Here is a 25,700-nt window from a genome sequence, read left to right on the forward strand (position 1 = left end):
TTGAAGGACCGGCTTGTTTTAGTTGTGACACACGGTGTGGTTCATGACTCCCTCTGGTGGAGAAAGGCTGTAAAGACAACCAAGCAGTTTAAATGGCCGTTTCTGTCAAATGCTTTTACTCCCTTTCAAACCAACTCATATTTACAAAGCATGAAGCCTAGTGTACTTTCCAAACCTTGAAATTACCTTGAATCCACTTAGGCAGTGACAAGGATATTTTGACTCCATGTGAGGCACCTCAATTAATATGAATAAAAAAAACATTATCCGGGCATAATTCTTGACACAGCAAACCAAGGATATTAATCTTATAGCCAAACAGGCTGCATTAATAAAACATCTTCCCAAGTACTGCTCATCAGAAATCAGAAAAATCCATCACTACTTGCGCTCAGCTTCAAAGAAACTGATGTTTTCTACTTTGTTATTTAGATCCATTTGTGTGGATTTTTTGTTTTACTGAGACATTTTTGCAGTTCAATGTCACAAAAGAAAAGTGGACCCACGTAATTCAATGTTCCTTAAAAAATAATATATTTCAGAACAGAAAATACAGAGTTAAAACACGCAGTAGTCAAGCTGACACACTCAACCAAAAAGAAATCAATCATGTAATAAATAAAAGCATCATCTTATGGGTGAACTCATAAGCTGTTATTATAACCTCCCCAATTCAGTAATAACCTGAAAACTCATCTGATTTAATTGGTGACCCTATGTGGGTATCCTGATCTTTGGCCTGGGAACCACTAATGCAAGACGTAATCTATGGCTTCTGTTGACATCATACAGATATACCAAACTTTTCATCAACCAATTTACAATTATTTTTTATAATACTTGATTAAATTTATAAATTATAAAGCTTCCCTTTGGTAAAAGCTGCTAACAGCTTTAAAGCCACACTCTAAACTCTGCATTTATAAGAAAAACAATGACATTTTTGAGCAAGTGCCTGTCACTCATGTTGACACAAACACCATGCCACAAAGCTGCACAGTGTACTTCTTCTGGTTTAATAAAGGCAGAACATACAGAGTATAGAGGGACCGAGTCACAGGTTTACTGCTTTCACAGTGATATAGAGTTTTTTTTCTTTGTTCTTCACCAGTGAAATGAAAGAAAGCACAACTGCACAATGAGATGATTATTATATGACCTGGCTTTTTTTTATCCACATATATGGAGGTGTGCATTATTTCCCCACCACTTCCTCAAGGTGTGGGGTGGCGGTTCCTGCTTCAAAGAGTGCAGCAGAGCAGACAGGTGAAGACGTCACTGGACCCGGAAACAAAGCTTTGCTCATTACCATAAGTGCAAAGAAACCTGCTAATAGCAGTGAAGCTAGTCCTGACCAGAGCACTAGCAGCTCTCCTGCTGATTACTTTACAGCTGCACCCATAGCAAGCACAGGACGGGCTTCGTCCTGCTGCTCCTGGCTCTGCAACACTAAGAAAACTCAAAGTTTAATCTGCACTGGACGCTGAAAGGAAAGAAAACAAAAACATAAAAAGAAATGAGAAATGACCGTCAGCCAAATGAACGGATACAGTGACGCGCACACACTGGAGCAGAGTTTCTTCTGACATGTCCCAAACCAAAAGCAAAATGATCTTCATGCAAGACAGATATCGTCCACACCTCAAAATTCGCTACAATCTTTTTCACTAAAATAATAAAAATAATGATAATGATTAAAAAAAAAAAAAAAAATCATATTCACATCATATAACTTCATATGTGTTACGTGGTTGTCCATGCCATACCAGTGGGGCCCGCCCCACAGTTTGAGAACCACTGCACTATAGTCTCCAGAGATGTGAGTGTAGTCTCAACCTCTGCTGTGGCCATGGGACAGTAAAACAATGAGGTGTGTTAAAAATAAAAATTCTTGTAGAAGAAGTCTTTGCATCAAGTTAAAGAGGACCAAGAGCGCTGCGAGACGACCATCATCTGTGCCAGGTAGAACTTCATCTGACCCCAGCCTTGATGTCTGATGGTCTCATATTCCTCTTCCAAACTGGAGGGATCTGCATCACAGAGAGAAGAAATTATCTTTACGGATGCATTTCTCTGGATCAGTCCAGGGAAAGGTGTGCATAGTGTTACGTAGAGTGGACTTTACAGGAACATATAACAAGGCACAGTGTCTGTGTATGTGTTTGCATTACTCGTGGGGGTACTGAAGTCTCTAGATGCCGTCCCAAAAATGATAAAAGTCGCCTCCATATCAGCCCGCTGCCCAAGAACATGAAACCTGTTACCAGCCAGAAAGCACGGGGGTCCTGTAGGAGAGACACACAGGGAGAGCAGTGCATAAATATCTGTTCATAAACACTAAGCAGTAGTTACAAATATTAAAAGTATTGATCAGAAGTTGTCTCACATCTTCGAAAGCTGTTGTCAGATTCATTCCAAATGCCACACCTATTAGACCAAATAAGGAAAGGGAGAAGGACCCCATGGTCAGCTGCAGATTCAGTCGCATCATCACATTCCGGTGGCTGGAATAAAACACACAGTGCTCTCAGTGGCTGCAAGAAATCATACAAAACAAGAAAACGCCCGATCTGGCGGGGAGGTGTGGGATGCCAGGCACTCCTCTCTTTTATCTTACTTCTCACTATCACCTTTTCTATCCCTTTGAAGAAGTGAGGCTCTTTAAATATTAAAGAGGTAAGTATTGCTTTTGTTTTGCAGTGAATTGATAGAAGAAAATAAATTGTAGAAAACTAAACAAAAGACAGTAGAAATAACAATATAACATAAACCAGTGACACACTCCGGGGCCTGATCAACCCTGGCAGGGCCTCTTTGGATGAGGGTGTTTAGTGATAATGGCCAAAACACCCAATGAATCCAAGGTCCACTACTGATGATGGGTCCCAAAAATTTTATTATAAACTAAATCAGATTTCTAATCCCTAAACCTAATTTAAAAGAAACTTAAAAGAAAAATGGCAGAATAGTTTGTGATTAAAGACTGAAACACCCTGTGAAGCTGAGGCACACAACGATGTGTCCCGCTGGTAAAATTTCCGGGCTGCCTTTCCTCATAGTAGCCATCCCTAAAGACTCTCCATTTGAAGCAATGCATTATCAGAGATTATAACATCTAGTCCTTTTACTGAATCAAAGTTTTACAGCTTTTCACATCAGTGTATTATAAGTAGTCGTTATTAAAGTATTTAAGTTATATATTTCTGTAATTCAGACACACTGTTGAAATAGCACTTCAGTTTTGCCTCATTTTATTTTATTTTTAAAAAAATGTGTAGTGAAAATTCTGTACTGTGGCAGAAAAGGTAGTTTTGCTGGTTTTCCTTATGAGAACAAAGTGGGCTGCATGTGGCCCACATTCCTAACCTAGATGATATCTGGAAAAAAAAAAAATGCTAATTAGTAACAAAACTGGGTATATATTAGAGAGAGAGAAAAAAAAGGCATCCCACAGATGGCAAGTCTCTCTGAAACAACTTCAACTTTCGAAATAATGGATGCCATCAGCCTATTATCAGCAGGTGTGTGTGTGTGTGTAACTGCACATGGCAGGAGTAACGAGCACATTTGTGAAGGTGCCACTGTTGCTGAATCACATTTACAGTCCTGTGAAAGAAGAACATTTTGACAGGCGACTATCCAGTCGTCCGCCCAACTGTTTCTGTGAAAATTAAAAGGGAAGTAGCAGCTACCTGTTGCTAACTAAAATCAACCGTCATGGAGCAATCAGACGTATGTTAACACAACCCCACCATCTTCCCAGGAGTGGAGCTCCCACCAAATTCATCCCAAGGTCAGACCGTGCAATGATCAGAGAAACTGCAAACAACCCAAGAGCTTAATCTGTGCATAAACGAATGCCTCCAAACCTCATTGAACTGAAGTAACGTTGTAAAGACGAGTGGGCCATAATTCCTCCACAGCGACGTGAGCGACTGATTAAGTCAAACAAAAGAAAAGATGACTTCAGGTTATTGCTGCTTAAAGATAGTTCTACAAGCCATTGAATCATGGGGTGTACTTAGTTTTTCCACATAGTGCTTCTATATGTTTGCTTATTTTTTCAATAAATAATGGGTAGATGTGCATGAAGAGTGGCAAGATTCCTTCACAACCATGTGAGAGACTAAGTCGTACAGAAAACATTTACTTCAATGTATTGTTGCTGAACATGGTTTAATAACCTACCTACTGGATCATGCACTGAACTGCATAGAGTCCTATGAAAACTCTCCTTTCACATGACTGTGCTTATTTTGGAGCAACATTTACTACAATTCAGATAAAATCTTTAAATACGACCTTTCCTTCTTCAGGATGACAATACTAAACCGCAATCTGCACGTGTTACAACATCCCCCTATCTCACAAAATTCCACACGAGTATAAAGATACATCACTTTTTAGCAGTGTTGGGCAAGTTACTTTGAAAAAGTAATTAATTATAGTTACTAGTTACTTCTTCAAAAAAGTAACTGAGTTAGTAACTGAGTTACAATATTCTAAAAGTAATTAATTACTTGAAAAGTAACTATTGCGTTACTTTAAAAAAACGTTTAACCCTCTGGGGTCCACGGTATAATTGGCCATTTTTAACTACTTTTGATTTTCCCTCCACATTTTACCTTTAAAAACGATTTACTTTGCCTTGTTTGGTATCATCCTTTTCAGCACAACCTCACGTGTCTGAATTTACAGTCATGTTTTCATTTTGACATACTGTATTAACACAATTGATCTAAAATCAGACAAAAAACATAAAATCAGAGTAGAAAAAGTTATATTTTTTACCATAACAACCACAAACATGTTTAATGAATCATATTTCATAACTTTAAATGCAAATATAAATTGTCAATTTTAAAATTCTATGCACAAGTTTTGCAAACAACAAAGTTATTTGCATCCATTTACCTTTTACCTTGATTTTTTAAATAACCATTTCAAACTATTTACATAACAATCAGCTGTTCTTCAATAAGATGCCACACAAATTATTTGTGCCGCTCCCAAAAAATAATTTCTGTCCACTATAAAGGAGAACATCACAGCCTGATACCTGCAGGTCTGACAGCAGGTGTATCACCTCTGTTTCTACCTGGAGACAGCAGTCGCCTCATTGTTCTGACACACAACACAAAACTATCCACAACACTACACACTAACTACACAAGACAACACATTAACTACACACTCCAAACACGCTAAACGTCACAAATCTCTCACATCTCAAAACTCGCTCTCCCTCTTTTTCTGCTGTCTCTCTCTCTCTCTCTCTCTCGACGTCACTCCTAAAACTTCCCCTGTTTTGGGGGGGTTTTTTGGTCATAAGCAGAGAGTGCTCGCTAGCGCTGTCCTTAGACAGTAAACATGATGAAACTATTGAGGAAAAAACGCCGCGTATATATTGTTTATCATGACTCTGGTTTTATGTGGCCTATCAACACAATTTATAAACTGGTATATGTCACCTTGTTGCTTTGTCTTTAAGTGGTCATGTGATTGGCTTACCACAGCTAGTTTATTCTTCCTCAGTCAAACAGCAGCACTCATGCAATTGTTTTGCCCCCTTAGCTCCAGGTGTTGTGCTAGACAGTGATCGTGATTGCCGTCCACGGGAGCGCGCAGCTGCTTAAAGCTGTAGCGTCCAGATTACTTACAGCTACTTCCGTGCAACTGATATAAGATGCGGTAAGCTGAACACAGCTTCAACCGTCTGTTTGTTGAAAAATAGTAATGGACCGCATTTTCTTGTTAGTAACTGTAACGGCGTTGTAAAGATAGGAATAGTAATTAGTTAGATTACTCGTTACTGAAAATAGTAACGCCGTTATTCCCATCACTGCTTTTTAGTAAATTTTTCTTGTTAAACTGTAGATGGCAAAGCATTTTTTTGGGAAACTGGATTAGATTAAATTCAATCTTCAAATATAATGGCTTGTTAAGCCTCATTATCAGTGTTTTGAGTTTGTTGCTTCTCAAAAACATCAATCTATAGTGTGCATGTATACATAATGTATAGCCAATTTGTACATACCTGTCCAGATTGATAAAGATTACACTCTCAGAGTCGTCTATCAGACCCTTCAGCTCTCTGGCTCTGTTCCCCAGTTCCTCGGCCTGTGTGAAGTATTTCACGGTCAATATGACAACAATTGTACAACCTACACCTTACTGACAGCCCATCACAACTGCCAGAGATAACATGTAAAGTGTTTCAGTGCTTTGGATATTAAACTAAAACAGAGGCAAAGAAGTAGGTAATCACCATAGCAGAAGCATAAATGGGTATAAATGCTTAGATGAAAATAAAAACATACGAAGTGGTCGTAGCTTGATGAAAATCTATGACAAATGTGTCCCAAACAGAGTGTGTGAGCATGCAGCCTTTACCCAAGAGTTTTGCATAATTGCAATATTTGTTGATCTTGTTAAAACTCAGGAATTTAAAGTACAGCTACCTGCATATAATAATTCTCCAATAAAAGCTCCATCTCCTCAGCGTGGTCAATACCCAAACTGCTCTCTTCACTAAAAAGGCAGACAGACATGAGGTTATATACAAAATAGAAGTACATAAGTTGAAGAGAATGGATAGATGGATGAAAAATAGAAGTACAGCTGGGCCTGGCGGTTTGGGCAGAATTAATTTAATTTGAAAAAACAAAACAAAAACCCACATACACTGAAAAATGTTAACCTGTAACGTATTATCCGAAGGTGAGTGAAAACACAGACTGGAAACAGACTTTGATCCTTGGGAACTGAACAAATTCGTGTCTTTCTTTTTCAACATGCTTCACCACTGACTGAAGATCTCCAACTATTTTTAAGATACTGTGTTCAGCATTCATGTACATGTGTCTGAGTGCATGTGTGACATACAAAACTCTTGGGTCTGTCCACTTTGTGAGACAGAACTCTTCAACAGTCTCATCTTCATCCAAGACCTTCAGCATGGAGTCCTTAAACATTTTTATGTCCGTCTCCAACTCTGATAAGCTGTAACAGGCATGAGAGAAGGGAAAACTTATAAGAATATAAATCTTTAGGTGAAAACTTCCATTTACATATATGCCAGATGCCATTAATGACTTATTAAAATACAATTACATGTCTTGAGTGTTTCATTACCTCTTGCTATTCTGCAGAAGTACATGTAGTTTACTTCTATCAGCAGAAAGGATTTTAGGGTCTACGAGGGATTCCAGCGTATCCAATATGACTGGTTCAACTTCATTCAACCGGGCTTGCAACGTGTTTACCTGTTGACACAGATAATACAAAGCTTCAGGTGTGTGTCCTTGTCTTTCATTCAGGCTTTATCCAGGTTAGACCACGCTTAATTACACAGGCACTGTTTGGTCTGATCGGTTTCACCTTGTGCTGCAGGATGGCTTCCAGTGCTCTGAACTCGAAGGGCAGAGAGTGTGTCTGTGACGCTAGCTGGGGGGCGAGCTCCAGAACTAACCAGCGCTCCAGTCCAAGACCACGAAAATCCAAGACCATAAGAGACTCCTGGGTCAAGATGGCTTTCAAGGCCTGAAAAGACAGCGAGTGGAGGTTATGGGCTAGAGCTTAAACAAACAGACGAGGACAAAATTATTAGCTTCCCTATTAAATATAACAGAGAAAGGGTTTTTCAGTATAGGATTTCCAAATATACCAATTGTCTTTTTACTAAGTATTAATTATTTCTAGGTCCACACAAAAAAAATTATTTCAGAAAAAAAAAAAAAAGAAGAAAATATTAGTGTCAATATTATTAGAGTGTGTGTGGAACTGGGAATCTCGTCAAGGTGGAAGGAATTATGAATAAGCAAAAACAGAAAACCTCAAGCAGTCACCAGTAAACCTGGGTCTTCCAGCAAAACATACATTCTCCTGGTGAAGAACAACCTCCAGAAGAGTAAAGTGAACGTTACTGACTGGCTTGTAAAAAGCTCCGACTTGAACACTAACGGAAATCTGTGGGGTGAACTGAAGACCAGGGTCCATAGCAGAAGATCATTAAATCTGGAGGAGCTTAAGAGATTCTCTAAGGAAAAATGGGCTGTGAGACTTACTGAAAACTACAACAAAACAACTGCAGGCTGTTATTAAAAAAAAAAAAGACATAAGACATAACTGACTATTAGCATCAGTCAGACAAGTAATTTTGATCCTGGCTTATGGCAAGAATTTAATTTCTGTGTGCAAATTAAAATAATGTAAGCAACCAAAATGAAACTAAGATGTTTCCCATGTGCTGTGTTGCTCAAAATTGTGTTGCAATTTTGTGTAACAGCCCTTGGGAAACACTGAAAAATAATAATAAAATTTCCACAGGGGGGCAAAAAATTCTGTCCTCATCTACATACTCTGATCCAAATGAATGCTTAAAAGACGCTTTTTTTTGGTCAAAGACTCCATGATTTAATTTCCTTTAAAGGCTTTGGAGACATCACATGTCGCCCGGTTAATGTTTTACTGTTAACATGTCAGTGCTCGGTTTGACTCTGAACTGTAAATATTTGTGGTTAGAGATTTGAAACTTGAGCACCAATCAGGATGTAGTTGCACCTCCCTGTTCCTGAGTCCCACTTAGATACCGCCAACATACAATTGTGAACGGTCAGCGTGTCACAGCCTGCAGAGAGACCTCACAACGACATAACAGAGCTGAAAACTTTTAGTTCTTCAGGTAATGAAGCATTCTGTGTGTGTACATTTGTTTATGTAGCACATAACTACAAGCTTGTCTTGCAGTAACTGCAGCCTCAGTCACTTACGAATCACATTCCTTGCTTATGTTTGCTTTGCATACTTTATTTCCTCTAATTTTAGACTGAAACATATTTTCTGTGGTTTCTACCCTTGTACAGTCAGGACTAACAATGGCTGTGAAGCTGTCTCATCTCTTCTTGCTGCTGGTTATGCAGAGTCTCAGCTTGACCAATGGACAAAAATGCTCCACATCTGACTCCAGCTGCAATCAGTGCATCCAATCCGGCCCTGAGTGCGCTTGGTGCACTGCCCCCAACTCTAACATTCACTGTCATACTGTGAAGGGGCTGCAGAGAGCTGGCTGTCATAAGAGTCATATATATAAACCTCAAAGCAGTGTGCAGGTCATCAGGAATGAAAGCAGGTAAGCTGGTTTAAATACCTCTTTAGTCATTAAAGGACACTTGACAGTTTTAAGTGTTTCATACAAAAAAAAAAAAGAAAAAAGAAAGAAAGAAAGAAAGAAAGTAAAAAGAAATTAACCTTCCAAAATTTTTTTAAATATGAAAGCAGCTTCAGATTGTAATTCAAATATATTTTAGAACAGAAAAGGGCCTTTGTTATGATGTTAAAAAAATCTTACAATGGTATTTCTTGTGACTTCTGAACTTCTGCAGAACAGACATAGCAGATGTCAAAACCATCCTCCTGCAGCCCCAGGAGCTCGCCATCCATTTGAGGCCAGGTGTGAGCCAGTCCTTTCCTCTGTCAATCTCTATGCCAAATGATCATCCTACCACAGACCTGACTCTAGACACCAGCAACGTGCCAGCTGGTCTCAACATCACATTCAGTAGCATAACTACAGGAAACCCCTTACTCGTGCAGGTCAGAAAAAGAAATCCTGTCCAACACAATCTCTTGCAGAAAGAAAATGTTCCTTCTTGTTTGTCCCTCAAAATCAAATTATTCGAACAACAGTTCCTCTGGCGCTGCAGGTAACTGTGGAAGCTGCACAATGTCCCAGTAAGAGTGACATCTCAAACCAGAACAGCACTGCGCCCTGGTCTGTCCAGATCACACCCAGAGGCTTTGCAAAGAGTGTGACGTTGGAGGTAACTTTGCAGTGTAAGTCTGCAGCAACTTGCTATGAGAAACATTTGAGTCTGAAAACCTAAAGCAAGTCTTCATAAGACTAAGAAAATGGAGAGTTCAATAATTCAGCTCATGTTTCTTCAGTGTGATAATCTAAAAAAATCTATTTGCTTCACCAGGTCAGTGTAGTTGCACTGAAAACAGAGAGGAAAACAGTCCCACCTGCAGCAGCCACGGGGCGCTCGTGTGTGGGCGTTGTGTGTGCCATCAGCCTTATGTTGGAAACCTTTGTCAGACTGACATAATTTCCTTTGAGTCAGAAAATGAAGACTTCTGTCGCTCACGCCCTGGCGCCCCGGTGTGCAGCGGCCGGGGTGTGTGTGTGTCGGGCATGTGTCACTGCAACCAGCGGGAAAATCCAGAAAAGATAAGCGGACAATTCTGTGAGTGCACAAACTTTGACTGTCCATACTACGAGAATAGGTAAAAACAAAAAGTTGCCACGAGTTTTTATATAAAATATATCGATATAAAGTCATCACACAGCTTCACAGTTAAAATACTACATTTTTAATCTGACAGAATATGCGGAGGCAATGGGATATGCGAGTGTGGAATGTGCCGCTGTTATGCGAGCTGGACAGGTAGTGACTGCAGCTGCAGCACGGAAACAGCTTCCTGTATGGCAAAAAACCAGCAGCTGTGCAATGGTAGGGGGAACTGCGTCTGTGGAAAATGCCAGTGTTTCCCACAGTACCAAGGGCCGACCTGTGAGGACTGCCCTGTTTGTGTAGCACATTAGGGATGGGAGCGAAGACGAACACGTGAGACTGGATATTTATTTACTTCTTATACCATACAATGTTTTGCAGACACTATCATTACTACAAGAAAATGAAGATATAGAAACACACAATCATTTGAACACTTTATAGACAAGAGAAGCAAGACTGCTTTAACACCGTATCCTCCATTTGTCTTCCACAAACTCTTCACAGAGCCAACATTGTGAAACTTTAACTTTACTTAAAACTGTTTACTAGACTTTCTGTATCACTGCTGGTTATGATAAATGAGCAGAATGTGCATCTCCTCCTTTGAGTATAGTTCTTGAACTGACTGTGCCTTCTCATTCGTCATCAGGTGTGACAGAAATTGTGGCTACGTCATTGTGACAATGGTGGAGATAAAATACGATGTGCTGAGAGAACAGAATTCATTCATTCTGTAAAATGATGAACCATGATGACGCCTTCCAGAGGATGATAGATTATATATATGATAACGGGATTTTTACTTTTCAAAAACATGATAAAGATCATCTTATTTTGATTGAAAGCAACATCTGAAAAATTAAACTCAAGTTTTTCTGCTCAGGTGCGGCTCATGCTACGCCTCCTGTGGTGTAACTGGAGTGTGTCAGACAAAGGAAAAAGAAATAAAACATACCGCCATTCGTAAAATAATGCAGTTATTTCTAGCAGTGAGGCTGGTAGTGTGTTGGAAGCGTAGGTCTCTGGCTTGAAGACTTAACTCCTGGCAAAGCTCTGTCTTCTTTTTTTCTTGAAGAGAAAAACAAATAAGGAGGAGCAGAGGCACACATGTACATATAGTAGGGCCAATCTCTACACAGAAAGAGGTTCAAATACATCAGATTTTTACTCCTGGATATCAGAAGTGAGTCACTGGTGGTAACATAACCCATTAGTGGCTGTTGCACAGGGGAAGTAACACAGAAACACAGCAGTGATGGACAAAAAATTGGTTTATGTCCATTTCTACACATAATAAAAAGGATAAGGAAGAGTACTTCAGGGACATGTTAAAAGAAAAAAGAAAAAAAGATCCCTATGCTCTGTCACAATGCCAGAGATAAGAGACAATCATCAGCCTCAGTGCCAACGACCACAACAACATGTAAACATTAACGAGGTTAATTTCCTCACACTTACCAAATGATGTCACATTTCCCTCTTGGTCAAACTTCATCTGTCAAAGAAAGAAAACATGAAGCTGATTGGTTACATCAAGCAACCACATCTTCACTGCATTTTTGCACAGCGTTGAAACAATTGTTTTGTGAAATGTAAATAATAACAATAAATTACTTGAGCATTCCAAATGCTATGCTTATTTGTTTTGTTTTTTTTTAATATCTATCCATCTCCACACACACACACACACACACACGCACACACACACACACGGCTGATCAAATGACAAGTTTGTTTGTTGCTGTTGGGTTTTTTTGTTTGTTTTTTTATAATAAGAATTTATTTTTGATGCCAGCACCAAAAAACAAACAAACAAACAAATAAATAATGGTGTAAGCTGATGGCAGGTCAGTAACCTCACAGGTGCTGAGTGTTTCTAAGGTAAAGATGGGGAGGATGTATGTTAAATTATAAATGTGTGAATGAAATCTACAGGTTTTGGAACAAAATAATAAGATATTGTTTATTGCAGCAAGACAAAGTGACAAACCACATCCCAAAACCTTTCAAGTAGTATTAGCAACAATTAATTAATGACTGCTTAAATTAATTTCTCTCTTACCACTACAAATGCTGGAGCTACAGTGGAAGGAGGGGCGTCTGAGACTCTTCTGCAGATAAAGGACACTGTTCAAAGAAAAGACCAAGTTAAAACATGTGTGCAGGAAAGTACTGACATGTAAAGTTGAGCAGTACCTTGGATATAGCATGACTACAGCAGAAAGAAAATACCTTGGTTCTCGCCTGTATGTACAGAGCTTTGGGTTGGGATAATAAAGTTTAGAATTACAAACCTTGGCACACAATTCTTCATTATTCTAACTTAAAATGCAGTCAAGTGGAAAAGAAAATTTTAAAAGGACACCATGTATTCCTCTGAAAAACCCACTACATCCCATGATTCAGTAGTTTGTAGTGCCACCTTTAGTATTTATTTATATGAGTCTTTCACATAGCTGTGGATGAATTTTGACTTTCCTTTAAGTCCTGCCACAGCAATTCAATCAGGTTGAGCTCTAAACTTGGACTGCTCCACTAAAACACCATGAATTTTTCTCTTTTTCAGCCATTCTGTTACAACTTTGCAGGCATGCTTCTCGCCAAGAGACGAGATGTAGCTCGTTTGGTGCAGTTTCTCGTTGCAGAGCGTTGCACAGGCTGACCTCGGCATGAATTTTCTGGGCCGTCCACTCCTGGTGGTTATCCACTTGTGATTAAAACCCTCTCAAACTAAGATGATGGACTTCAGATAGTTTTGAAATGGCCTTATGACCCTTTCCACATTGATGGGCAGCAACAGTTGCTTCTCTAAGATCAGTGCTAATGTGTTTTCTTCTTGGCACTGTGTTAATATGCATCTAAATGCTCCAAACCAGCAAACTACCATAACTTCTTTTATTGGGTTGCTTACGATTGCTTGTTAATCAGCTAGATTTGATTAGCAGCAGCTGGCAGCTGGCTTAACCCTCTTAATTCATGAAAGCAGTAAAGGCGTACTTCGTCTTCACAGTCTGTATCTGCAATTTGGCTTCAGCTTTGTTAAAAAAAAAATGCTGTAATTCATTTGAAGTCCAACCTTTATTTTTTTGTTGTTTTACATGTTCTGATACATAAAACCTTAGAACTGAAAGAGACTCTTTTTACCATGACTGTAAAGAGAACTATAGGTCTCATGGAATACTTGTATACTGTGGTCAGTATGAGCCAAATGAACTACATCATCTTACCAGGCCACACTGCTCCTTTTTGCAGCAGGTTTCTCCCTGTTCTCACTGCAGCACACTGAGATCTTCTGGTCTGACATGTGGATAAAGGCAGTGCTTGACTGACCAGTGAATTCAAGCAAACATCACTGTAGTTCCTGCTGAATGATCCCAGTCTTACATTTCCATGTGGCACAGAGTGTCCCGTTGGACAGAACTCTGCAGGTCTGCTATAATAGCTGAGGGTTCTTGTCCCACCAAGTCTTGAGGAAAAAGGACCAAGAGAGTTTAAAAACCGCTTTGGATGAAAGTTCGCACAGCCGGCCAGCAGCAACTTGTGCATTTTGAGCTCCACACCAATGCAACACACAGCCTTTACGCAGACTGCCATACTGGCGCTGGAGAGCTGATGTTCACCACAGGGAAGGGATTATAACAGGCACAGCAGCAGGGACGGGAGGAGGAGGAAATTAAGACACGCTTTAACTTCCATAAGCAAAGAAAGCTGCCAAGCACCAAGTGTTTACAATCCTCTCATTAGTGGTCCCTCGGTGCCCTCCAGATGTTTGCCAAGCTATATGTGAGACGAGACAGTCCTGACCCACAGGTACACCAAGAGTGAAAACTCCCGTTACATACGTTACAGTAACTTCACAGTACATACAAGTATCTGTCACGCGCACATTGCCTCGCTTCCGCGACTTTTACCTGGTTTTATAACTTTCTTCAAGTTTGTCTCGCGGCTGTTTGTTATGCTAACTATCTTAGCTGCTGCTGTATAACAAACATGCTTCACTCACAACAGCCGAGAAGTTTTAACGTGACAGTAAACGCAGACACACGAGTATCACAGACAGGTCATCTGCCGACGCCTATAAAGTGTCCCGAGTCTACATGTGCGGCTGTGTTTCAGCCTGAAAACACAGCTCCCCGGCTTAACGTGATGAGCTCTGGACTCTGGACCATAATGCACCGCGGCGACAGCGCAGAGCGCCGAAGATCGTCTATGATTGAGGTAATCACTCCGACTGCGAATCTTAGCATCAAACACACCCGTGACTGTAGAAAAAGGTAACTGAAACACACAAAGAGGATTAATAAATACTGAGACCATGAGCGAACCTTTTGCATAACATATGAAAGCCAGTATCCGCCAGGGAGAGACAAGTATGGGAAGTAAATAAAGGAACTACTGGAGAATTAAATAAAATACATAAAATAACATGTCGACTTACTCTGTATGTTTGTTTTTATTTTATATGCAAAAACATGCTATGGTATGTATTTTTTTTTTTTTAAATTAGCTAAATGCTAATATATTGTATTTTTAATAAATTATTACATTAAATAAATTCTTATTATAATAAACTATTAAAAGGCGGTCACAAAACGATTTAAAGTTTATTTTTTATTTGACCGTTTTCTTATTTGAAGTATCCCATTAATGCTTCTGTTTCATGCATTGCCAACTGTAACAAAGGATTTCATGAACTTTTACTTTAAATAAACTATATTTATTATTTCTTAATTTGCCAGAATATAAAATTTATTTTTCCAATTCCCCATTTAAGCAACAACTGCTCTACGTGAAAAACTACCAGTAAGTTTTAGAACATTAATATAGAAACGTTATTAAATAGCCCAATCTTCTCTCGCACATAGAATAAAACTGATTGATTAACTGATTATTTCAGCTTGTTAAACAGTGGGTTATACACTTAATTGTTTCCTGACTGTGGACTTTCTGTTTTCATTTAAAGTGATCTTACCCCTAACATATTAATTAGCTAAATGAAAAGGAGCTTTCGTATTCCCACCGTAATATTTTTATTTCTGTTTCCTTTGGAGAAATTGTTTCCATGTAATCTCCCGGCATAAATGGCGCTTCGGTCCGCAGTGAATAAAACTCTGATTGTAAAAGCAGAAGAAAAGATATTTTCTCGCTCTGCAGTGATTCTGCTTTTCGTGCATGTCTATAATAATGTTTTAATTAATTATTTTTCTCCTTGTGGGCTCAGTGGTTAAAGCGGTGTGGGCGCAGCCGCGGAGGTTTTTGTCAGCATCAGCATCTTCTGCTGGATGCGGATAACCGGAAGATGGTGAATCAGAGAGGAAGCGTGGGGATTGTATTGTTACAGTTACGATCCCGAACCAGACCGCGTCCATTTTTTAAAAATTAATTTATTTAAATGTTCAGTATTTTGCGGGTGAAACTCTGAGTCGATTGACTGCCATGTTCCCGTCTTGTTACTCCAAACCTGCGGACAGCGGCAGTAAGAGGAGCTCCATCGCTAAGCTGCTGCTCGGGGTGTTTGTGGTTTACATGCTCCACACCGCCTGGCTGTTGTACGGTTTCCTAAACACCAAATCCTGCGATGGAGGGGGAGAGCACTGCATTACCTCCTATCTGGCAGCCAGACCCAGACTACAGGTTAAAGCTTGTCTTATTCCAAATCTCTGAGATCCAGATCCATAGGCTTGATCATTTACACGAGAATAACAGTAAAAAAAATCTGTCCATGTGCTGCTCAGCAAGAAGCCCTAATTGCTAAAGTGTACTGTCTACATGGTAATTAGAGAAAAATATGATACATTTTCATGTGGCATTTAGGTTTATGTTGTTTTTGTGCACATCTACTTTAAAACTATGGGATTTTCAGTGGATAGACGTTTCCCCATAGCCTCTTCATGAAAATATTGATAGATCATTTTGTTTGCAGGTGTTTACTTTGTGAAATCTGTAAAACAGACACACATTTGAAGCACAGTCAGGATTATCTCGTCGCTCCAGCATAGATTTCTGCAGCAGCATCCCTTTCATTTTGAAAGGAATCTCAAACTAAGATGGAAACCTTGTTTTTAACATCTCGTCTTCTCCTTTATTCAGATGAGTGTTTTTACCTGTCTCGTGCCAGACAACAGCCCCCTCGAGCTCGCTGTAAAAATAGACCCGTTCGACCCTCACTCGAGATTTGAGAGGTGGGTTTGACACGTTGTTAACTGCACAGGAGCAGACCAACAATCTGAAAAATTATTTATTTATTTTTTTAACATAATGGTAGCAGCATCGCAGTTATTGCAACATAAATCTTTAGTCATATAAATATATAGTCATCAAAAGACTTTACCAACCACTGATCATAGTGACAGTCTCAGTCACAATATTGGTAGTCACGGTATGCTGCAAGTACACAGTAATGATTAGTATATTTGATTGTTTGTGAAGGGCTAAAACATGCAGTTTTTATTTGTCATGCCTATCTCTCTCTCCACAGAAAGGTGCATGTCTCTCTGCCAGGAGAGACTCGGGCTAATGGCACCCTCTTTGCAGTTGTTTATGTGCACAAGGCTGGCGTTTCACCTTTGGAGGACAGCAGAGAGGTCCACTATGCAGTCCAACTCACCACCTACATCACCTCCTCACGCACCGACGTCCAGAAAGACAAGGAGAAGGTACATCATCACTCAGGACTGCTTCATATTTCACCCAGCATGTTGCCTTTACATATATTCTACATAATGTGGCCTTTTTATGGGGCCCAGCTGCATACACAGTGCATTATTTATTTATATTTTGGGGTTCACCCAGAACCCTGTATCCCACTGGAGACCCCACCTGTCACTCACTGTCATGTCAGAGGACTTCACCTTCACAAAGGCTGGGCTTCCCAGTGACGTGCGCCGCTACATGAGAGTGTAAGTCAGATGAAGCTTTGGAGGTCAAAGCCAGGTGAGCTGTCAGCGTGCTGCTGACTTCTGCTGTTTTGCTGCTGCAGTGGCACCGAAAGGCTGAGAGGAACAGATACTTCTGACAGAAAATCAAACACACTCTGGTGTTTTGTTGCAGGTGCTGTATTATTATTCAAAGGGCGCAATATATATTGAAAAACATCTAGAAGAAAGTCCGCTTTAGAAACAGTGTCTGGTGCAGTAAAAGTATCATCACAAAGGTACATAAATAAACAGGTGTGGCCCTTTGTCACTGCTCGCTAGCCAAACAATTCTTTAGACTTTAGTAGATATTCATTTATATTAATTAAAGAAAAATAATGAAAATTGGAAAAAAGTTCTCTTATCTGTAAAAGATGATCCTCTAGATCTGGATCACAAGTTACAAACAGCCACTGGTAGACTCTGTAATCTCTCAGTAAGCTGGAATTTAAAGGCAAAGTAAACCTGTTAGACCTCTCAGTTGCTACCATAAAGGTGCCTCAGGGTAAGTTGTTTAAGTGTATGGATGTGTAAATGTGTTCACAAATTTCCTGCAAATTTCCCTGGGTGTAAACAAGGATCAGTTTGAATTAAACGACCTTCCTGCTTTTCCCTGCAGCTCTCAGGAAGGCAGACAGATGATGTACCTCCCTCTGCTGATGGTTAATGAGCTCAACTTCAGAGTCAGAGACCTCATGGTATAGGCAGCTTTTTCTAGTAAACTTTAACAGACACTTGCTTATTTTGATTTTTTATTTTGGCTGATTTAAAATTAGCATGTGCACATATCCGTTTATCCATTCACCGACAGGAGATCAGCAGCAGCACTGTTCAGCTCCCTCTCACTGTGTCCTATGAGGGAATCTCTCTGAGAGGATTCAGGTTTTGGGTCCACCTACAGGACATGGTTTATTCCCTGCAGCAATTCGGTGAACTTTTTATATAACAGACATATGATTTAAGGCATTAAAATGATTCATTAATCTTAATTATATCATTTAATTATATGTGGTAGCTTTTGTTTGTACTCAAATACAACCTAAATAATACCTCAGCTCCTCAAAAGGTTAAAAATGAGCTCATCTTTTGCTTCTTTGTGTCTCCAGGCTTCACAGAAAAAAACATCGATGAAATTAAAGAAGCTCTGGTGGGATCCAACCTCTACCTGTTAGTGCTGACTGCTCTCATCACAGCTTTGCAAGTAAGAGAGCGTATTAACACGGACTTTGTAGAAATAAATGTAATTTCTTTTCTAAATGCTTTATTTCCTTTTTTTCAACAGCTGATCTGTGAGTTTCTGGCTCTTAAAAATGACATCAGCTCATGGAGGAAAAAGAAGAGCATGGCAGGGATGTCGAGGAAGACAGGTGACCATAATCATGTTAGGAAATAACCCATTTATGAGTGGCATCGATCAGCTCAGAAAATGCTGAATTCCTTCCTTCGTTTTCAGTTCTGTGGCGTAGTCTCGGTACTTTGCTGATTTTCCTCTATCTTCTGGAGGAGACCAGCCTGCTGGTGCTCCTTCCTGTCGGACTGGGAGCATGTGTGGAGGTAGTTATTAGTATATCTGGTGTTGCTCAGACAAATTAGAGTCAAATAAAGATCGAAACAGAGAGTTATAACCCAGTAATCTCTTATCCCGCCAGGTGTGGAAGGTGTTTACAGTATTTAAGATCCAGATACAGTGTAAAGGCAACAAGCTTCATGTGAGTATGGAGCACTTGCCCGTCTCTGTTCACAGCAGTGTGGGAGAATGCGTCATACGAGGCGTGATCTCTAAGTGATGTGTGTTACTGTGTAGGTTAATAAACTGGATGAAGAGGAGAGAAAGACAGTGGAGTACGACACACAGGTATCAGTCTGTTTGTTTTATGGCTCCTTTAATTTTCTCCCTCGGGCTTTCTTTCATTTTTACATTTTCATCTTTGGCTTTTCCCTCGAGGCGTCCAGATACTTGTCCTACTTGGTGTATCCCCTGTGCATCAGTGGAGCCGTTTTCTCTCTGGCCTACTTACGCCAAAAGAGGTGAGCCAATCATCAAATTCATCTCTTCGCTACTTAATTTGTCATTATTAAAGAGCTGCCAGACTTCACATTTGTGCCAACCTCCTTTAAAAAGTCAACTTTTAAAGATTCCTGTCAGATCTGAATGTTTCTTAAATTTTAGGTCTTATCCATAGCTGCCTGACATCTACGTTGTCTATTTTTAAAACTCATCTTAAAACACATTCTTACTCTTTGGCCTTCGAACCAACATTAGACATTGATCCTGCTCATTTCTATTGTGTTATAGCTGTTTTTACCTTTCATAGCTTAGAGTGTATTTATCTATTTTTGTGTACAGGACTTTGTGTCTGATGTAGCTTCTTTTAAAAGAGCTTAATGAATAAAGTTGGTATGGAATGGTTATTATGTATACACTGAAAATCCTCTGATTATTTCACTGACAGTTACTATTCCTGGCTGATCAGCACTCTGGTGACTGGTGAGTTTTCTTGCATCCATCCCCAAAGATTATCTATAAGAAGTACAGTACTTAATTCTTAATAATCTTTCTTTAAAACTAACCTTACTACTCCCTATGGGCTCAATTTAAAAAACAAACAAACATGGCATCTCATTTCATTGTTATGCTGACGACTCACAGATTTGCCTACCACTGAAACGTAAATCTGTGAGTCCTTTGAAGGGTTTTGTTTGGAGGATGTTAAGGCATGGGTGCCTTTAAACTTTCTTAACTTAAACAGAAAACAGAGGTCATTGTGTTTGGTCCCTGTGACCACTACGACTTTGGCCCTTTAGAAATTTATTTTAAAAAAACGCTTTGGAAAGAACTTAGGAGTGATTTTTGACACTAATCTCACGTTTGGTAAACAGATCAATGCTGTAATCAGGACCAGTTTCTTTCATCTCCGGCTACTTGCAAAAGTGAAGCCATTCCTCAGTTTTAGAGACTTTGAGAGAGCTATCCATGTCTTTACTCAGGTGTCAGTCTGTCATCAGTTAACCGACTGCAGCTGGCCCAAAACTCTGCAGCACGGTTACTAACTGGCACACACAAGTGAGACTACATATCTCTCATACTAGCATCCTTACACTGGCTGCCAGTTAGTTTTTGAATTTATTTTAAGATTTTATTATTTGTTTTTAAGGCGTTGCACAGGTTAGCACCCTCATACCTTTCTCATCTTTTGAATTGGCACACTCCGGCAAGATCACTGAGGTCTGCAGATCAAATGCTCCTAGCTGTCCCGAGGTCCCGATTAAAGCACAGAGGAGACCGGGCCTTTGCTGTGACTGCCGCTTCACATCAGGACCTCCCCAACATTATACACTTTCAAAACCCATCTGAAAACCCACTTTTATTGCTTCGCTTTTAAATCAGATGAGTTTGCACCACTTTTATTTGTCTCAAATCTCCTCATTTTATTCTCCGTTTCTTAAATTTTATCATCTCTTCCTATGTTTTTATCTCTTTTGATTATCTTACATTTACTGAACCTTGGTCAAGAGTTGTTGTTTTAAATGTGCTATATAGATAAATTTGACTTTGAGTTTGACTTTTACTATTATTTACTTTTGTATTTATTACTTGTGTGCTGTTCTTAATTTTCTAATACCTGCCTCCTCGTCTCAGGAGTGTACGCCTTTGGCTTCCTGTCTATGGCCCCTCAGCTCTACATTAACCACAAGGTTTGTGTGCCAGCTAAACTGCAAAACTTCAGAAATATTTTCTTTGGCTAAAATTTGTATGTTAAAAATTAAAACAAAACAAACCTCCTCCCTTCTCCCTTGTTTGTTCACTTTTTACTGTGGGACAGCTGAAGTCTGTGAGTCACCTGCAGGGGACAGTGTTGATGTACAGGGTGAGTATTTCTCAAGCTCATTCACAAGCAGCATCAGCAGGTTTCATTTGTGCTGCGTTTTTGTGTTAAAGCGATCCAGTTCGGTCAGTTATCCTCTCTCGTCTCCAACAGGGAGTCAACACGCTGATTTCAGATCTGTGCTCCTGTGCCTCCTTTTTTTCCTCCTCTGGATCCTTCTCTTCCTCGCATCAACTTTCCTGCTTCAGAGATGAGCTTCTCTTCTTTCTCTACCTCTACCAGCGAAGGTACCATGACCCAAAAGTAATACCACAGTCCCAAACACACATGGACCAAAAACACTCATTGGCCACTTTATTAGTTACACTTTGCTATTAAGATGTTTTACCCTCTTTTTCCTTCAGAACTGTCTAAATTCTTTGTGGCACACAAATCATTAAGTGTTGGGAACATTAATGTGAGATTTTGGTCAATATTGATATGATAGCACCACAGATTTGCTGCAGATATGTTGGCTGCACATCCTTGATGCGAATCTCCCATTCCACCACACCCTAAAGGTGATCTACTGGATTAAGATCTGGTAACTGTGGAGCTTATTTGAGTACAGGGAACTGAGTTAGACAAGATTGGATTTTTGTGACATGGTGCATGGTACAATGTGGTCATAGAGGGATTTAGGAGGTCATATGATAGTTGGGGTTTTCTCTGTTTTCTTTGCATTGTTGTAGGGTCTTTACCTTACAAAATAAAACACCTTGAGGCAACTGTCGTTATAATGTGGTGCTGAATAAAGAAAACTGAAGTGAAGTGAAGTGAAGTGAAGTGAAGTGAAGTGAATGTTGTCAGCCACAGGACTCAGGTAGGCTGCAGTGTTTTGATGAACCCAGGCAGACTCTAACCTCAGTTTCCTGTTCTTAGCTGACATTAGTTGCACCTAATGTGATCTTCTGCTGCCGTAGCCCATCTCCTTCAAGGTTCGACGTGCTGTGTGTGCAGAGATGCTCTTCTGCATACCTTGGTTGTAATGAGTGATTATTTGAGTTACTTTTGCTTTTCTATCAGCTCAAAGCAGTCTGGCTGTTCCCCACTGTCCTCTGACCTCAACAAGACACTTTGTCCCAGAGAACTGCTGCTCACTGGATATTTTCTCTTTAGAGATGTTTGTCTAAGTTCCTGAAATACTCAGACCAGGCCAACAACCATGTCACGTTCAAAGTCAAATCATCTTTCTTCCCCATTCACATGCCGTGTTTGAACTTCAGCAGGTCATCTGGACTGTGTCTAAGTGCTTAAATTGCATTGAGTTGCTGCCATATGATGGCTGATTAGATATTTGTATTAACAGGCAGTTGAACAGGTGTACCTAACAAACTGGCTGGTGAGAGTATATCAAAGTACTTTTTAAAAAACAAGTTTTAGAACGTTTTATCTTTACTTATGAAGCACCCTGTAAGTATTCTGGTTTCATTTAGTTTTCAAGTATTTTCATACTGCTATTAATTTTACCACTAAGAGGACACCCAGCTGTGTTTTGATTTCGGCAGTGTCGATAGTTTTCACACCCTTACTGAGTGACCAGAAAAGGATTCCTTGCACTCAGGTAGTATGCAGCATAAACAAACCTGTTCCAGTGTGAAACAGAGTGCTTCCTGTTTGGTCTGATGACTTTATGGTTGGCATAGTAACAGAGATGTGATGATGATAGAGACAGATTAAGTGAGCAACTTCTGTCATGCCTCGCCTTGTTAGATGATTCATCAAGGCCTTGTTCCTAGGTTTGCCTAGAGTCTGGTTGAGTATATTGTAGGTACTCCAGTACAGCTGCTTTGCTGATTCTACGTCACAAATACAGATAATCAACACGACATTCAAATACTACAACAATATGCATATGCTCATATCCAAGATAATCCCAGTGACTTTAAGTCGTATTATTTTCAAGTACACGCCACATACTGACGTTTTAGACACTCTTGAGCCTTTCTTCTTGTCTGTTTGTGTACATCCATACTCACAAATCAATTTGTATTTCCAACATAACAGCAGTACTCTCTTGCTTTTGTCTCACTCATGTCTGCACCAGCCGTTTCGCTTCCAAACCCAGAAAACGAGAGCCCGTCCCTCACACCAAGAAAGTGAAGACTCAGTGAGGAGAAGACAAGCTTATCTTTTCAGAACTCGAAAGATCAGCTTTAAAATAAAAACAGATGTGAACTAATGAGCCTTGGGGATGTAAAACAGAGACACAGGCAGGACACATGCCCACATGTGTGCCACAGCAGCTCCTGACCGATTCAGACTCTGTGCTGCTGCATATTCGCGGCGCTGCTGCTGCTTTTTGCTTGGAATTGATGAAGCTTCCCCTTTACTGCTGCTTTGACTCGGCTCCTTCATCTATCAACATCTCTGCTGTACATTTTATGCTGGGTGACCTTTCACAAATGATTTCTGCAGCATCACATCAGCGCTTGTAACGTGGATTTATTTGCCGGATCCTTCTCTTTATACAAACATGAGGGAGCTGGAGTGTTTGGGTACGCTGCGAAGGATTAATCCTTCAACTCGGTGATTCAACAATTAGTCTTTCTGTCACTGAGCTTCACATGATTCACAGTTCAGAAGAATCCTTATGTATCTTGTAGGGACACTTTGTCCCACATCAGCTCAATTTTAATCTCAAACAGGTTATTTTAGCATTTTATCTCTCCTCATTAAAAGTCAACTTTCTGCAGAATGCAGTGGCCTCATATGCCATCGGGGAAAGTCCCTGCCAGCTGGGCCGCACAGGAGGCACCAATTCTGGAAACATATTAATCAGACTACATAATGCAGCTTCAATCGCAATATGGAAAGCATGGGGTAAAATACAAAGAACCGTAACATTTATAATGCTACACGGTGAGATGTGGACTTCTTTTTGCACATTTTTCCTCAAACTGTGAATATTATTTTGCTTATCAACACACAATCTATCTTTATAACAACAATGAGAAGAATCGATCTGCAATTATGGCTATTTTTTATTTGAAGCATGATGCTGTGTTTTAGCCACACCCTGGATGCTGATTGGTCTGTGTTAGAGGTCAAGTCCAACGCATCATAGGGAACTCTAAGTCACCTCCAGTGATGCTTCTTTTGTTCATCTTTAATGGCATGAGATAAAGTCTTCCCATTCACTATCAAGTTGTACATGCAGAGTTAGTTTTGCTGTCAGTTTACCGCAAACCAATTTGAAAAAGACTAACTTTGTCAAATTAGCACATAAAAAGAAATGTAACAGTTAAAAACATCCAGCACATCTGCATCATTAAAAGAAGTCTGTTTCTTTTCACACGGCACTATCAGTCCATCTGAAGCTTTTTACCGTGCTCGCAGGCCCGCTGCATTAAACTCTGCTGATTTCTGACTGAACTGCTCGAACACAAACATTTACTTCAAAATTGCTGTTTTTTTTTAATGTTTTGGTAATGCACTCTGCCTGTTCATTGTTTGGTTCTGTTTTTTTTTTAAAAATAAACTGGAATTGTAAATCTAAATTGACTGATTGAGCTGTTTAATTGGCACAGTCAATGTTACACATACATGCAGTGAAATAGGACCCCTTCCGACCGTACATACATTCCACAAACATGACGTAAGACAGGTCAGAGAGAGGTAGGATGGTAAGAAAAACAATGAAATACACAATACATGAGGGAAGAGGAGGGAAAAAAAGAACTCCACCCACACTGAGCTCCTAATGGGAGAGCAGTTTGAGAACAGGAAAAAAACCCACTCAGCACAATGAAGCACATGAATCTTCACACCTTACAGTATAAAAAAAAAATAACATGTGACTGTATATCTGTGTCTGAGTACCTGTGTATGTGTGCGTGCGTGGGTGTATCCTGTATCCAACTCGAGAGAGAGCGCCCTTTCACCTAGTTTTAAGCAAAAGTCAACAATCCCCAAGCCGACACAGGTGACCTTGAGGAAGTAGAGGATAGAGCAGCGAGTCATACACCGTCTTGTAATCTCTGAGAATTTGTTGTTCCACTTTCAGCCCTGGAGCTCCCAGCTGGTGAGGGGAGGCCGCGTGAAGATAGTGGTTGTTTGGGTTTGGTTTAGGGCGAAAAAAACTGCATTCCAAGTCAGATGATCTAATGTCCATGGTCTCCAGGTCTATTGATTTCCTGTTGCAGAGTCACAAGCTTCTCCATGATTGCATCTATATTGTGTTCAATAAGCACAGCCCGAGTACTCGTGGCTCTGCCCAGGCCAGCCTTAAATACTTTAATTCTATACAGATTTAACACATAACAGCTCGACTGGTTTCTAGGTGTTTTTAGCCAGCTGACTCAGTCAATAAATAAATGTTTTAAATGTGTCTCTCAGGTTTGACCTCAGAATGGATGAGGTCAAACAATTTAAATTTTAAAGGGATGTGTGTGTATTACTGACACTTTAAACAAATATGACTGACAGCCACATTCATGAATATTTTAAAAATCTACAAATTCTATATATTTGTGTACATTACTATGCAAAAATCTTCCACCCCTCATTTCTATATATTTTGCCTCCATGGAGCCAGACTTTTTTTTGTAAATTTTTTAAGTGGTCTTGAGAACTAGTTCTCCAGCCTTTCTGAAGCTCTTTCACAGTTTACTACTCACCTTCAG

General features: G+C 39.8%; 3 protein-coding genes across 11 annotated transcripts; 2 read left to right on the plus strand and 1 right to left on the minus strand.

Annotated features, from left to right (window-relative positions):
- Positions 1-510: 510 nt before the first annotated feature.
- mrs2 (magnesium transporter MRS2) lies at positions 511-14,463 on the minus strand. 6 transcript variants are annotated; one of them, XM_005456746.4, is made up of 14 exons: positions 14,207-14,463; positions 13,523-13,904; positions 12,358-12,422; positions 11,754-11,790; positions 11,251-11,363; positions 7,381-7,542; positions 7,135-7,265; positions 6,886-7,002; positions 6,462-6,531; positions 6,038-6,120; positions 3,870-3,935; positions 2,387-2,504; positions 2,172-2,285; positions 511-2,030 (listed from the first exon to the last, which is right to left on the minus strand). In XM_005456746.4, exons 2-14 carry the CDS (start codon positions 13,887-13,889, stop codon positions 1,971-1,973), a joined length of 1,503 nt encoding a protein of 500 aa, XP_005456803.1. In that variant the 5' UTR covers positions 13,890-13,904; positions 14,207-14,463; the 3' UTR covers positions 511-1,970. The 6 variants fall into 6 exon arrangements, with proteins under 6 accessions (XP_005456803.1, XP_005456802.1, XP_005456805.1 ...); XM_005456745.4 differs by having other exon boundaries at positions 13,523-14,094; XM_005456748.4 differs by having other exon boundaries at positions 13,523-13,592; positions 13,680-14,463.
- On the plus strand, positions 8,548-11,923 carry LOC102076943 (integrin beta-1-B). 2 transcript variants are annotated; one of them, XR_003222133.1, is made up of 7 exons: positions 8,548-8,683; positions 8,865-9,130; positions 9,384-9,594; positions 9,705-9,834; positions 9,981-10,244; positions 10,384-10,625; positions 10,945-11,922. XR_003222133.1 is itself a non-coding variant. In XM_005456744.4 (7 exons), the coding sequence occupies exons 2-6, from the start codon at positions 8,877-8,879 to the stop codon at positions 10,601-10,603; spliced, it is 1,119 nt and encodes a 372-aa protein (XP_005456801.1). In that variant the 5' UTR covers positions 8,548-8,683; positions 8,865-8,876; the 3' UTR covers positions 10,604-10,625; positions 10,945-11,923. The 2 variants fall into 2 exon arrangements, 1 of the variants encoding a protein (XP_005456801.1); XM_005456744.4 differs by having other exon boundaries at positions 9,981-10,284; positions 10,945-11,923.
- LOC100700217 (cleft lip and palate transmembrane protein 1-like protein) lies at positions 14,252-24,570 on the plus strand. Of its 3 annotated transcripts, none has more exons than XM_005456740.4 (17): positions 14,252-14,513; positions 16,386-16,477; positions 16,774-16,951; positions 17,088-17,194; positions 17,829-17,907; positions 18,021-18,138; positions 18,316-18,410; positions 18,492-18,576; positions 18,663-18,763; positions 18,859-18,918; positions 19,014-19,064; positions 19,155-19,237; positions 19,663-19,697; positions 20,850-20,905; positions 21,034-21,078; positions 21,190-21,323; positions 23,123-24,569. In XM_005456740.4, exons 1-17 carry the CDS (start codon positions 14,286-14,288, stop codon positions 23,187-23,189), a joined length of 1,614 nt encoding a protein of 537 aa, XP_005456797.1. In that variant the 5' UTR covers positions 14,252-14,285; the 3' UTR covers positions 23,190-24,569. The 3 variants fall into 3 exon arrangements, with proteins under 3 accessions (XP_005456797.1, XP_005456798.1, XP_005456800.1); XM_005456741.4 differs by lacking the exon at positions 14,252-14,513 and adding an exon at positions 15,396-15,929 and having other exon boundaries at positions 23,123-24,566; XM_005456743.4 differs by lacking the exons at positions 14,252-14,513; positions 16,386-16,477 and adding an exon at positions 15,737-15,929 and having other exon boundaries at positions 23,123-24,570.
- Positions 24,571-25,700: the final 1,130 nt, after the last annotated feature.

The sequence above is a fragment of the Oreochromis niloticus genome, linkage group LG11, assembly GCF_001858045.2.
Source record: "Oreochromis niloticus isolate F11D_XX linkage group LG11, O_niloticus_UMD_NMBU, whole genome shotgun sequence".
In the NCBI taxonomy this organism is placed as follows: domain Eukaryota; kingdom Metazoa; phylum Chordata; class Actinopteri; order Cichliformes; family Cichlidae; genus Oreochromis; species Oreochromis niloticus.

What these genes read in the sequence shown, in the direction of transcription:
- LOC102076943 (XM_005456744.4), top strand. Translation starts at nt 8,877, where the DNA reads ATGGCTGTGAAGCTGTCTCATCTCTTCTTGCTGCTGGTTATGCAGAGT. An exon ending in GTCATCAGGAATGAAAGCAG is followed by an intron (nt 9,131 to 9,383) that starts GTAAGCTGGTTT and finishes GAACTTCTGCAG; the next exon opens with AACAGACATAGCAGATGTCA. An exon ending in GAAACCCCTTACTCGTGCAG is followed by an intron (nt 9,595 to 9,704) that starts GTCAGAAAAAGA and finishes CTGGCGCTGCAG; the next exon opens with GTAACTGTGGAAGCTGCACA.
- mrs2 (XM_005456746.4), bottom strand. Translation starts at nt 13,889, where the DNA reads ATGGCAGTCTGCGTAAAGGCTGTGTGTTGCATTGGTGTGGAGCTCAAA. An exon ending in GCATTATTTTACGAATGGCG is followed by an intron (nt 7,543 to 11,250) that starts GTATGTTTTATT and finishes CTGTCTTTTCAG; the next exon opens with GCCTTGAAAGCCATCTTGAC. An exon ending in TGGAGAATTATTATATGCAG is followed by an intron (nt 6,121 to 6,461) that starts GTAGCTGTACTT and finishes TACTTCACACAG; the next exon opens with GCCGAGGAACTGGGGAACAG.
- LOC100700217 (XM_005456740.4), top strand. Translation starts at nt 14,286, where the DNA reads ATGCTTCACTCACAACAGCCGAGAAGTTTTAACGTGACAGTAAACGCA. An exon ending in TCCAGAAAGACAAGGAGAAG is followed by an intron (nt 16,952 to 17,087) that starts GTACATCATCAC and finishes GGGTTCACCCAG; the next exon opens with AACCCTGTATCCCACTGGAG. An exon ending in GTAAAGGCAACAAGCTTCAT is followed by an intron (nt 18,919 to 19,013) that starts GTGAGTATGGAG and finishes GTTACTGTGTAG; the next exon opens with GTTAATAAACTGGATGAAGA.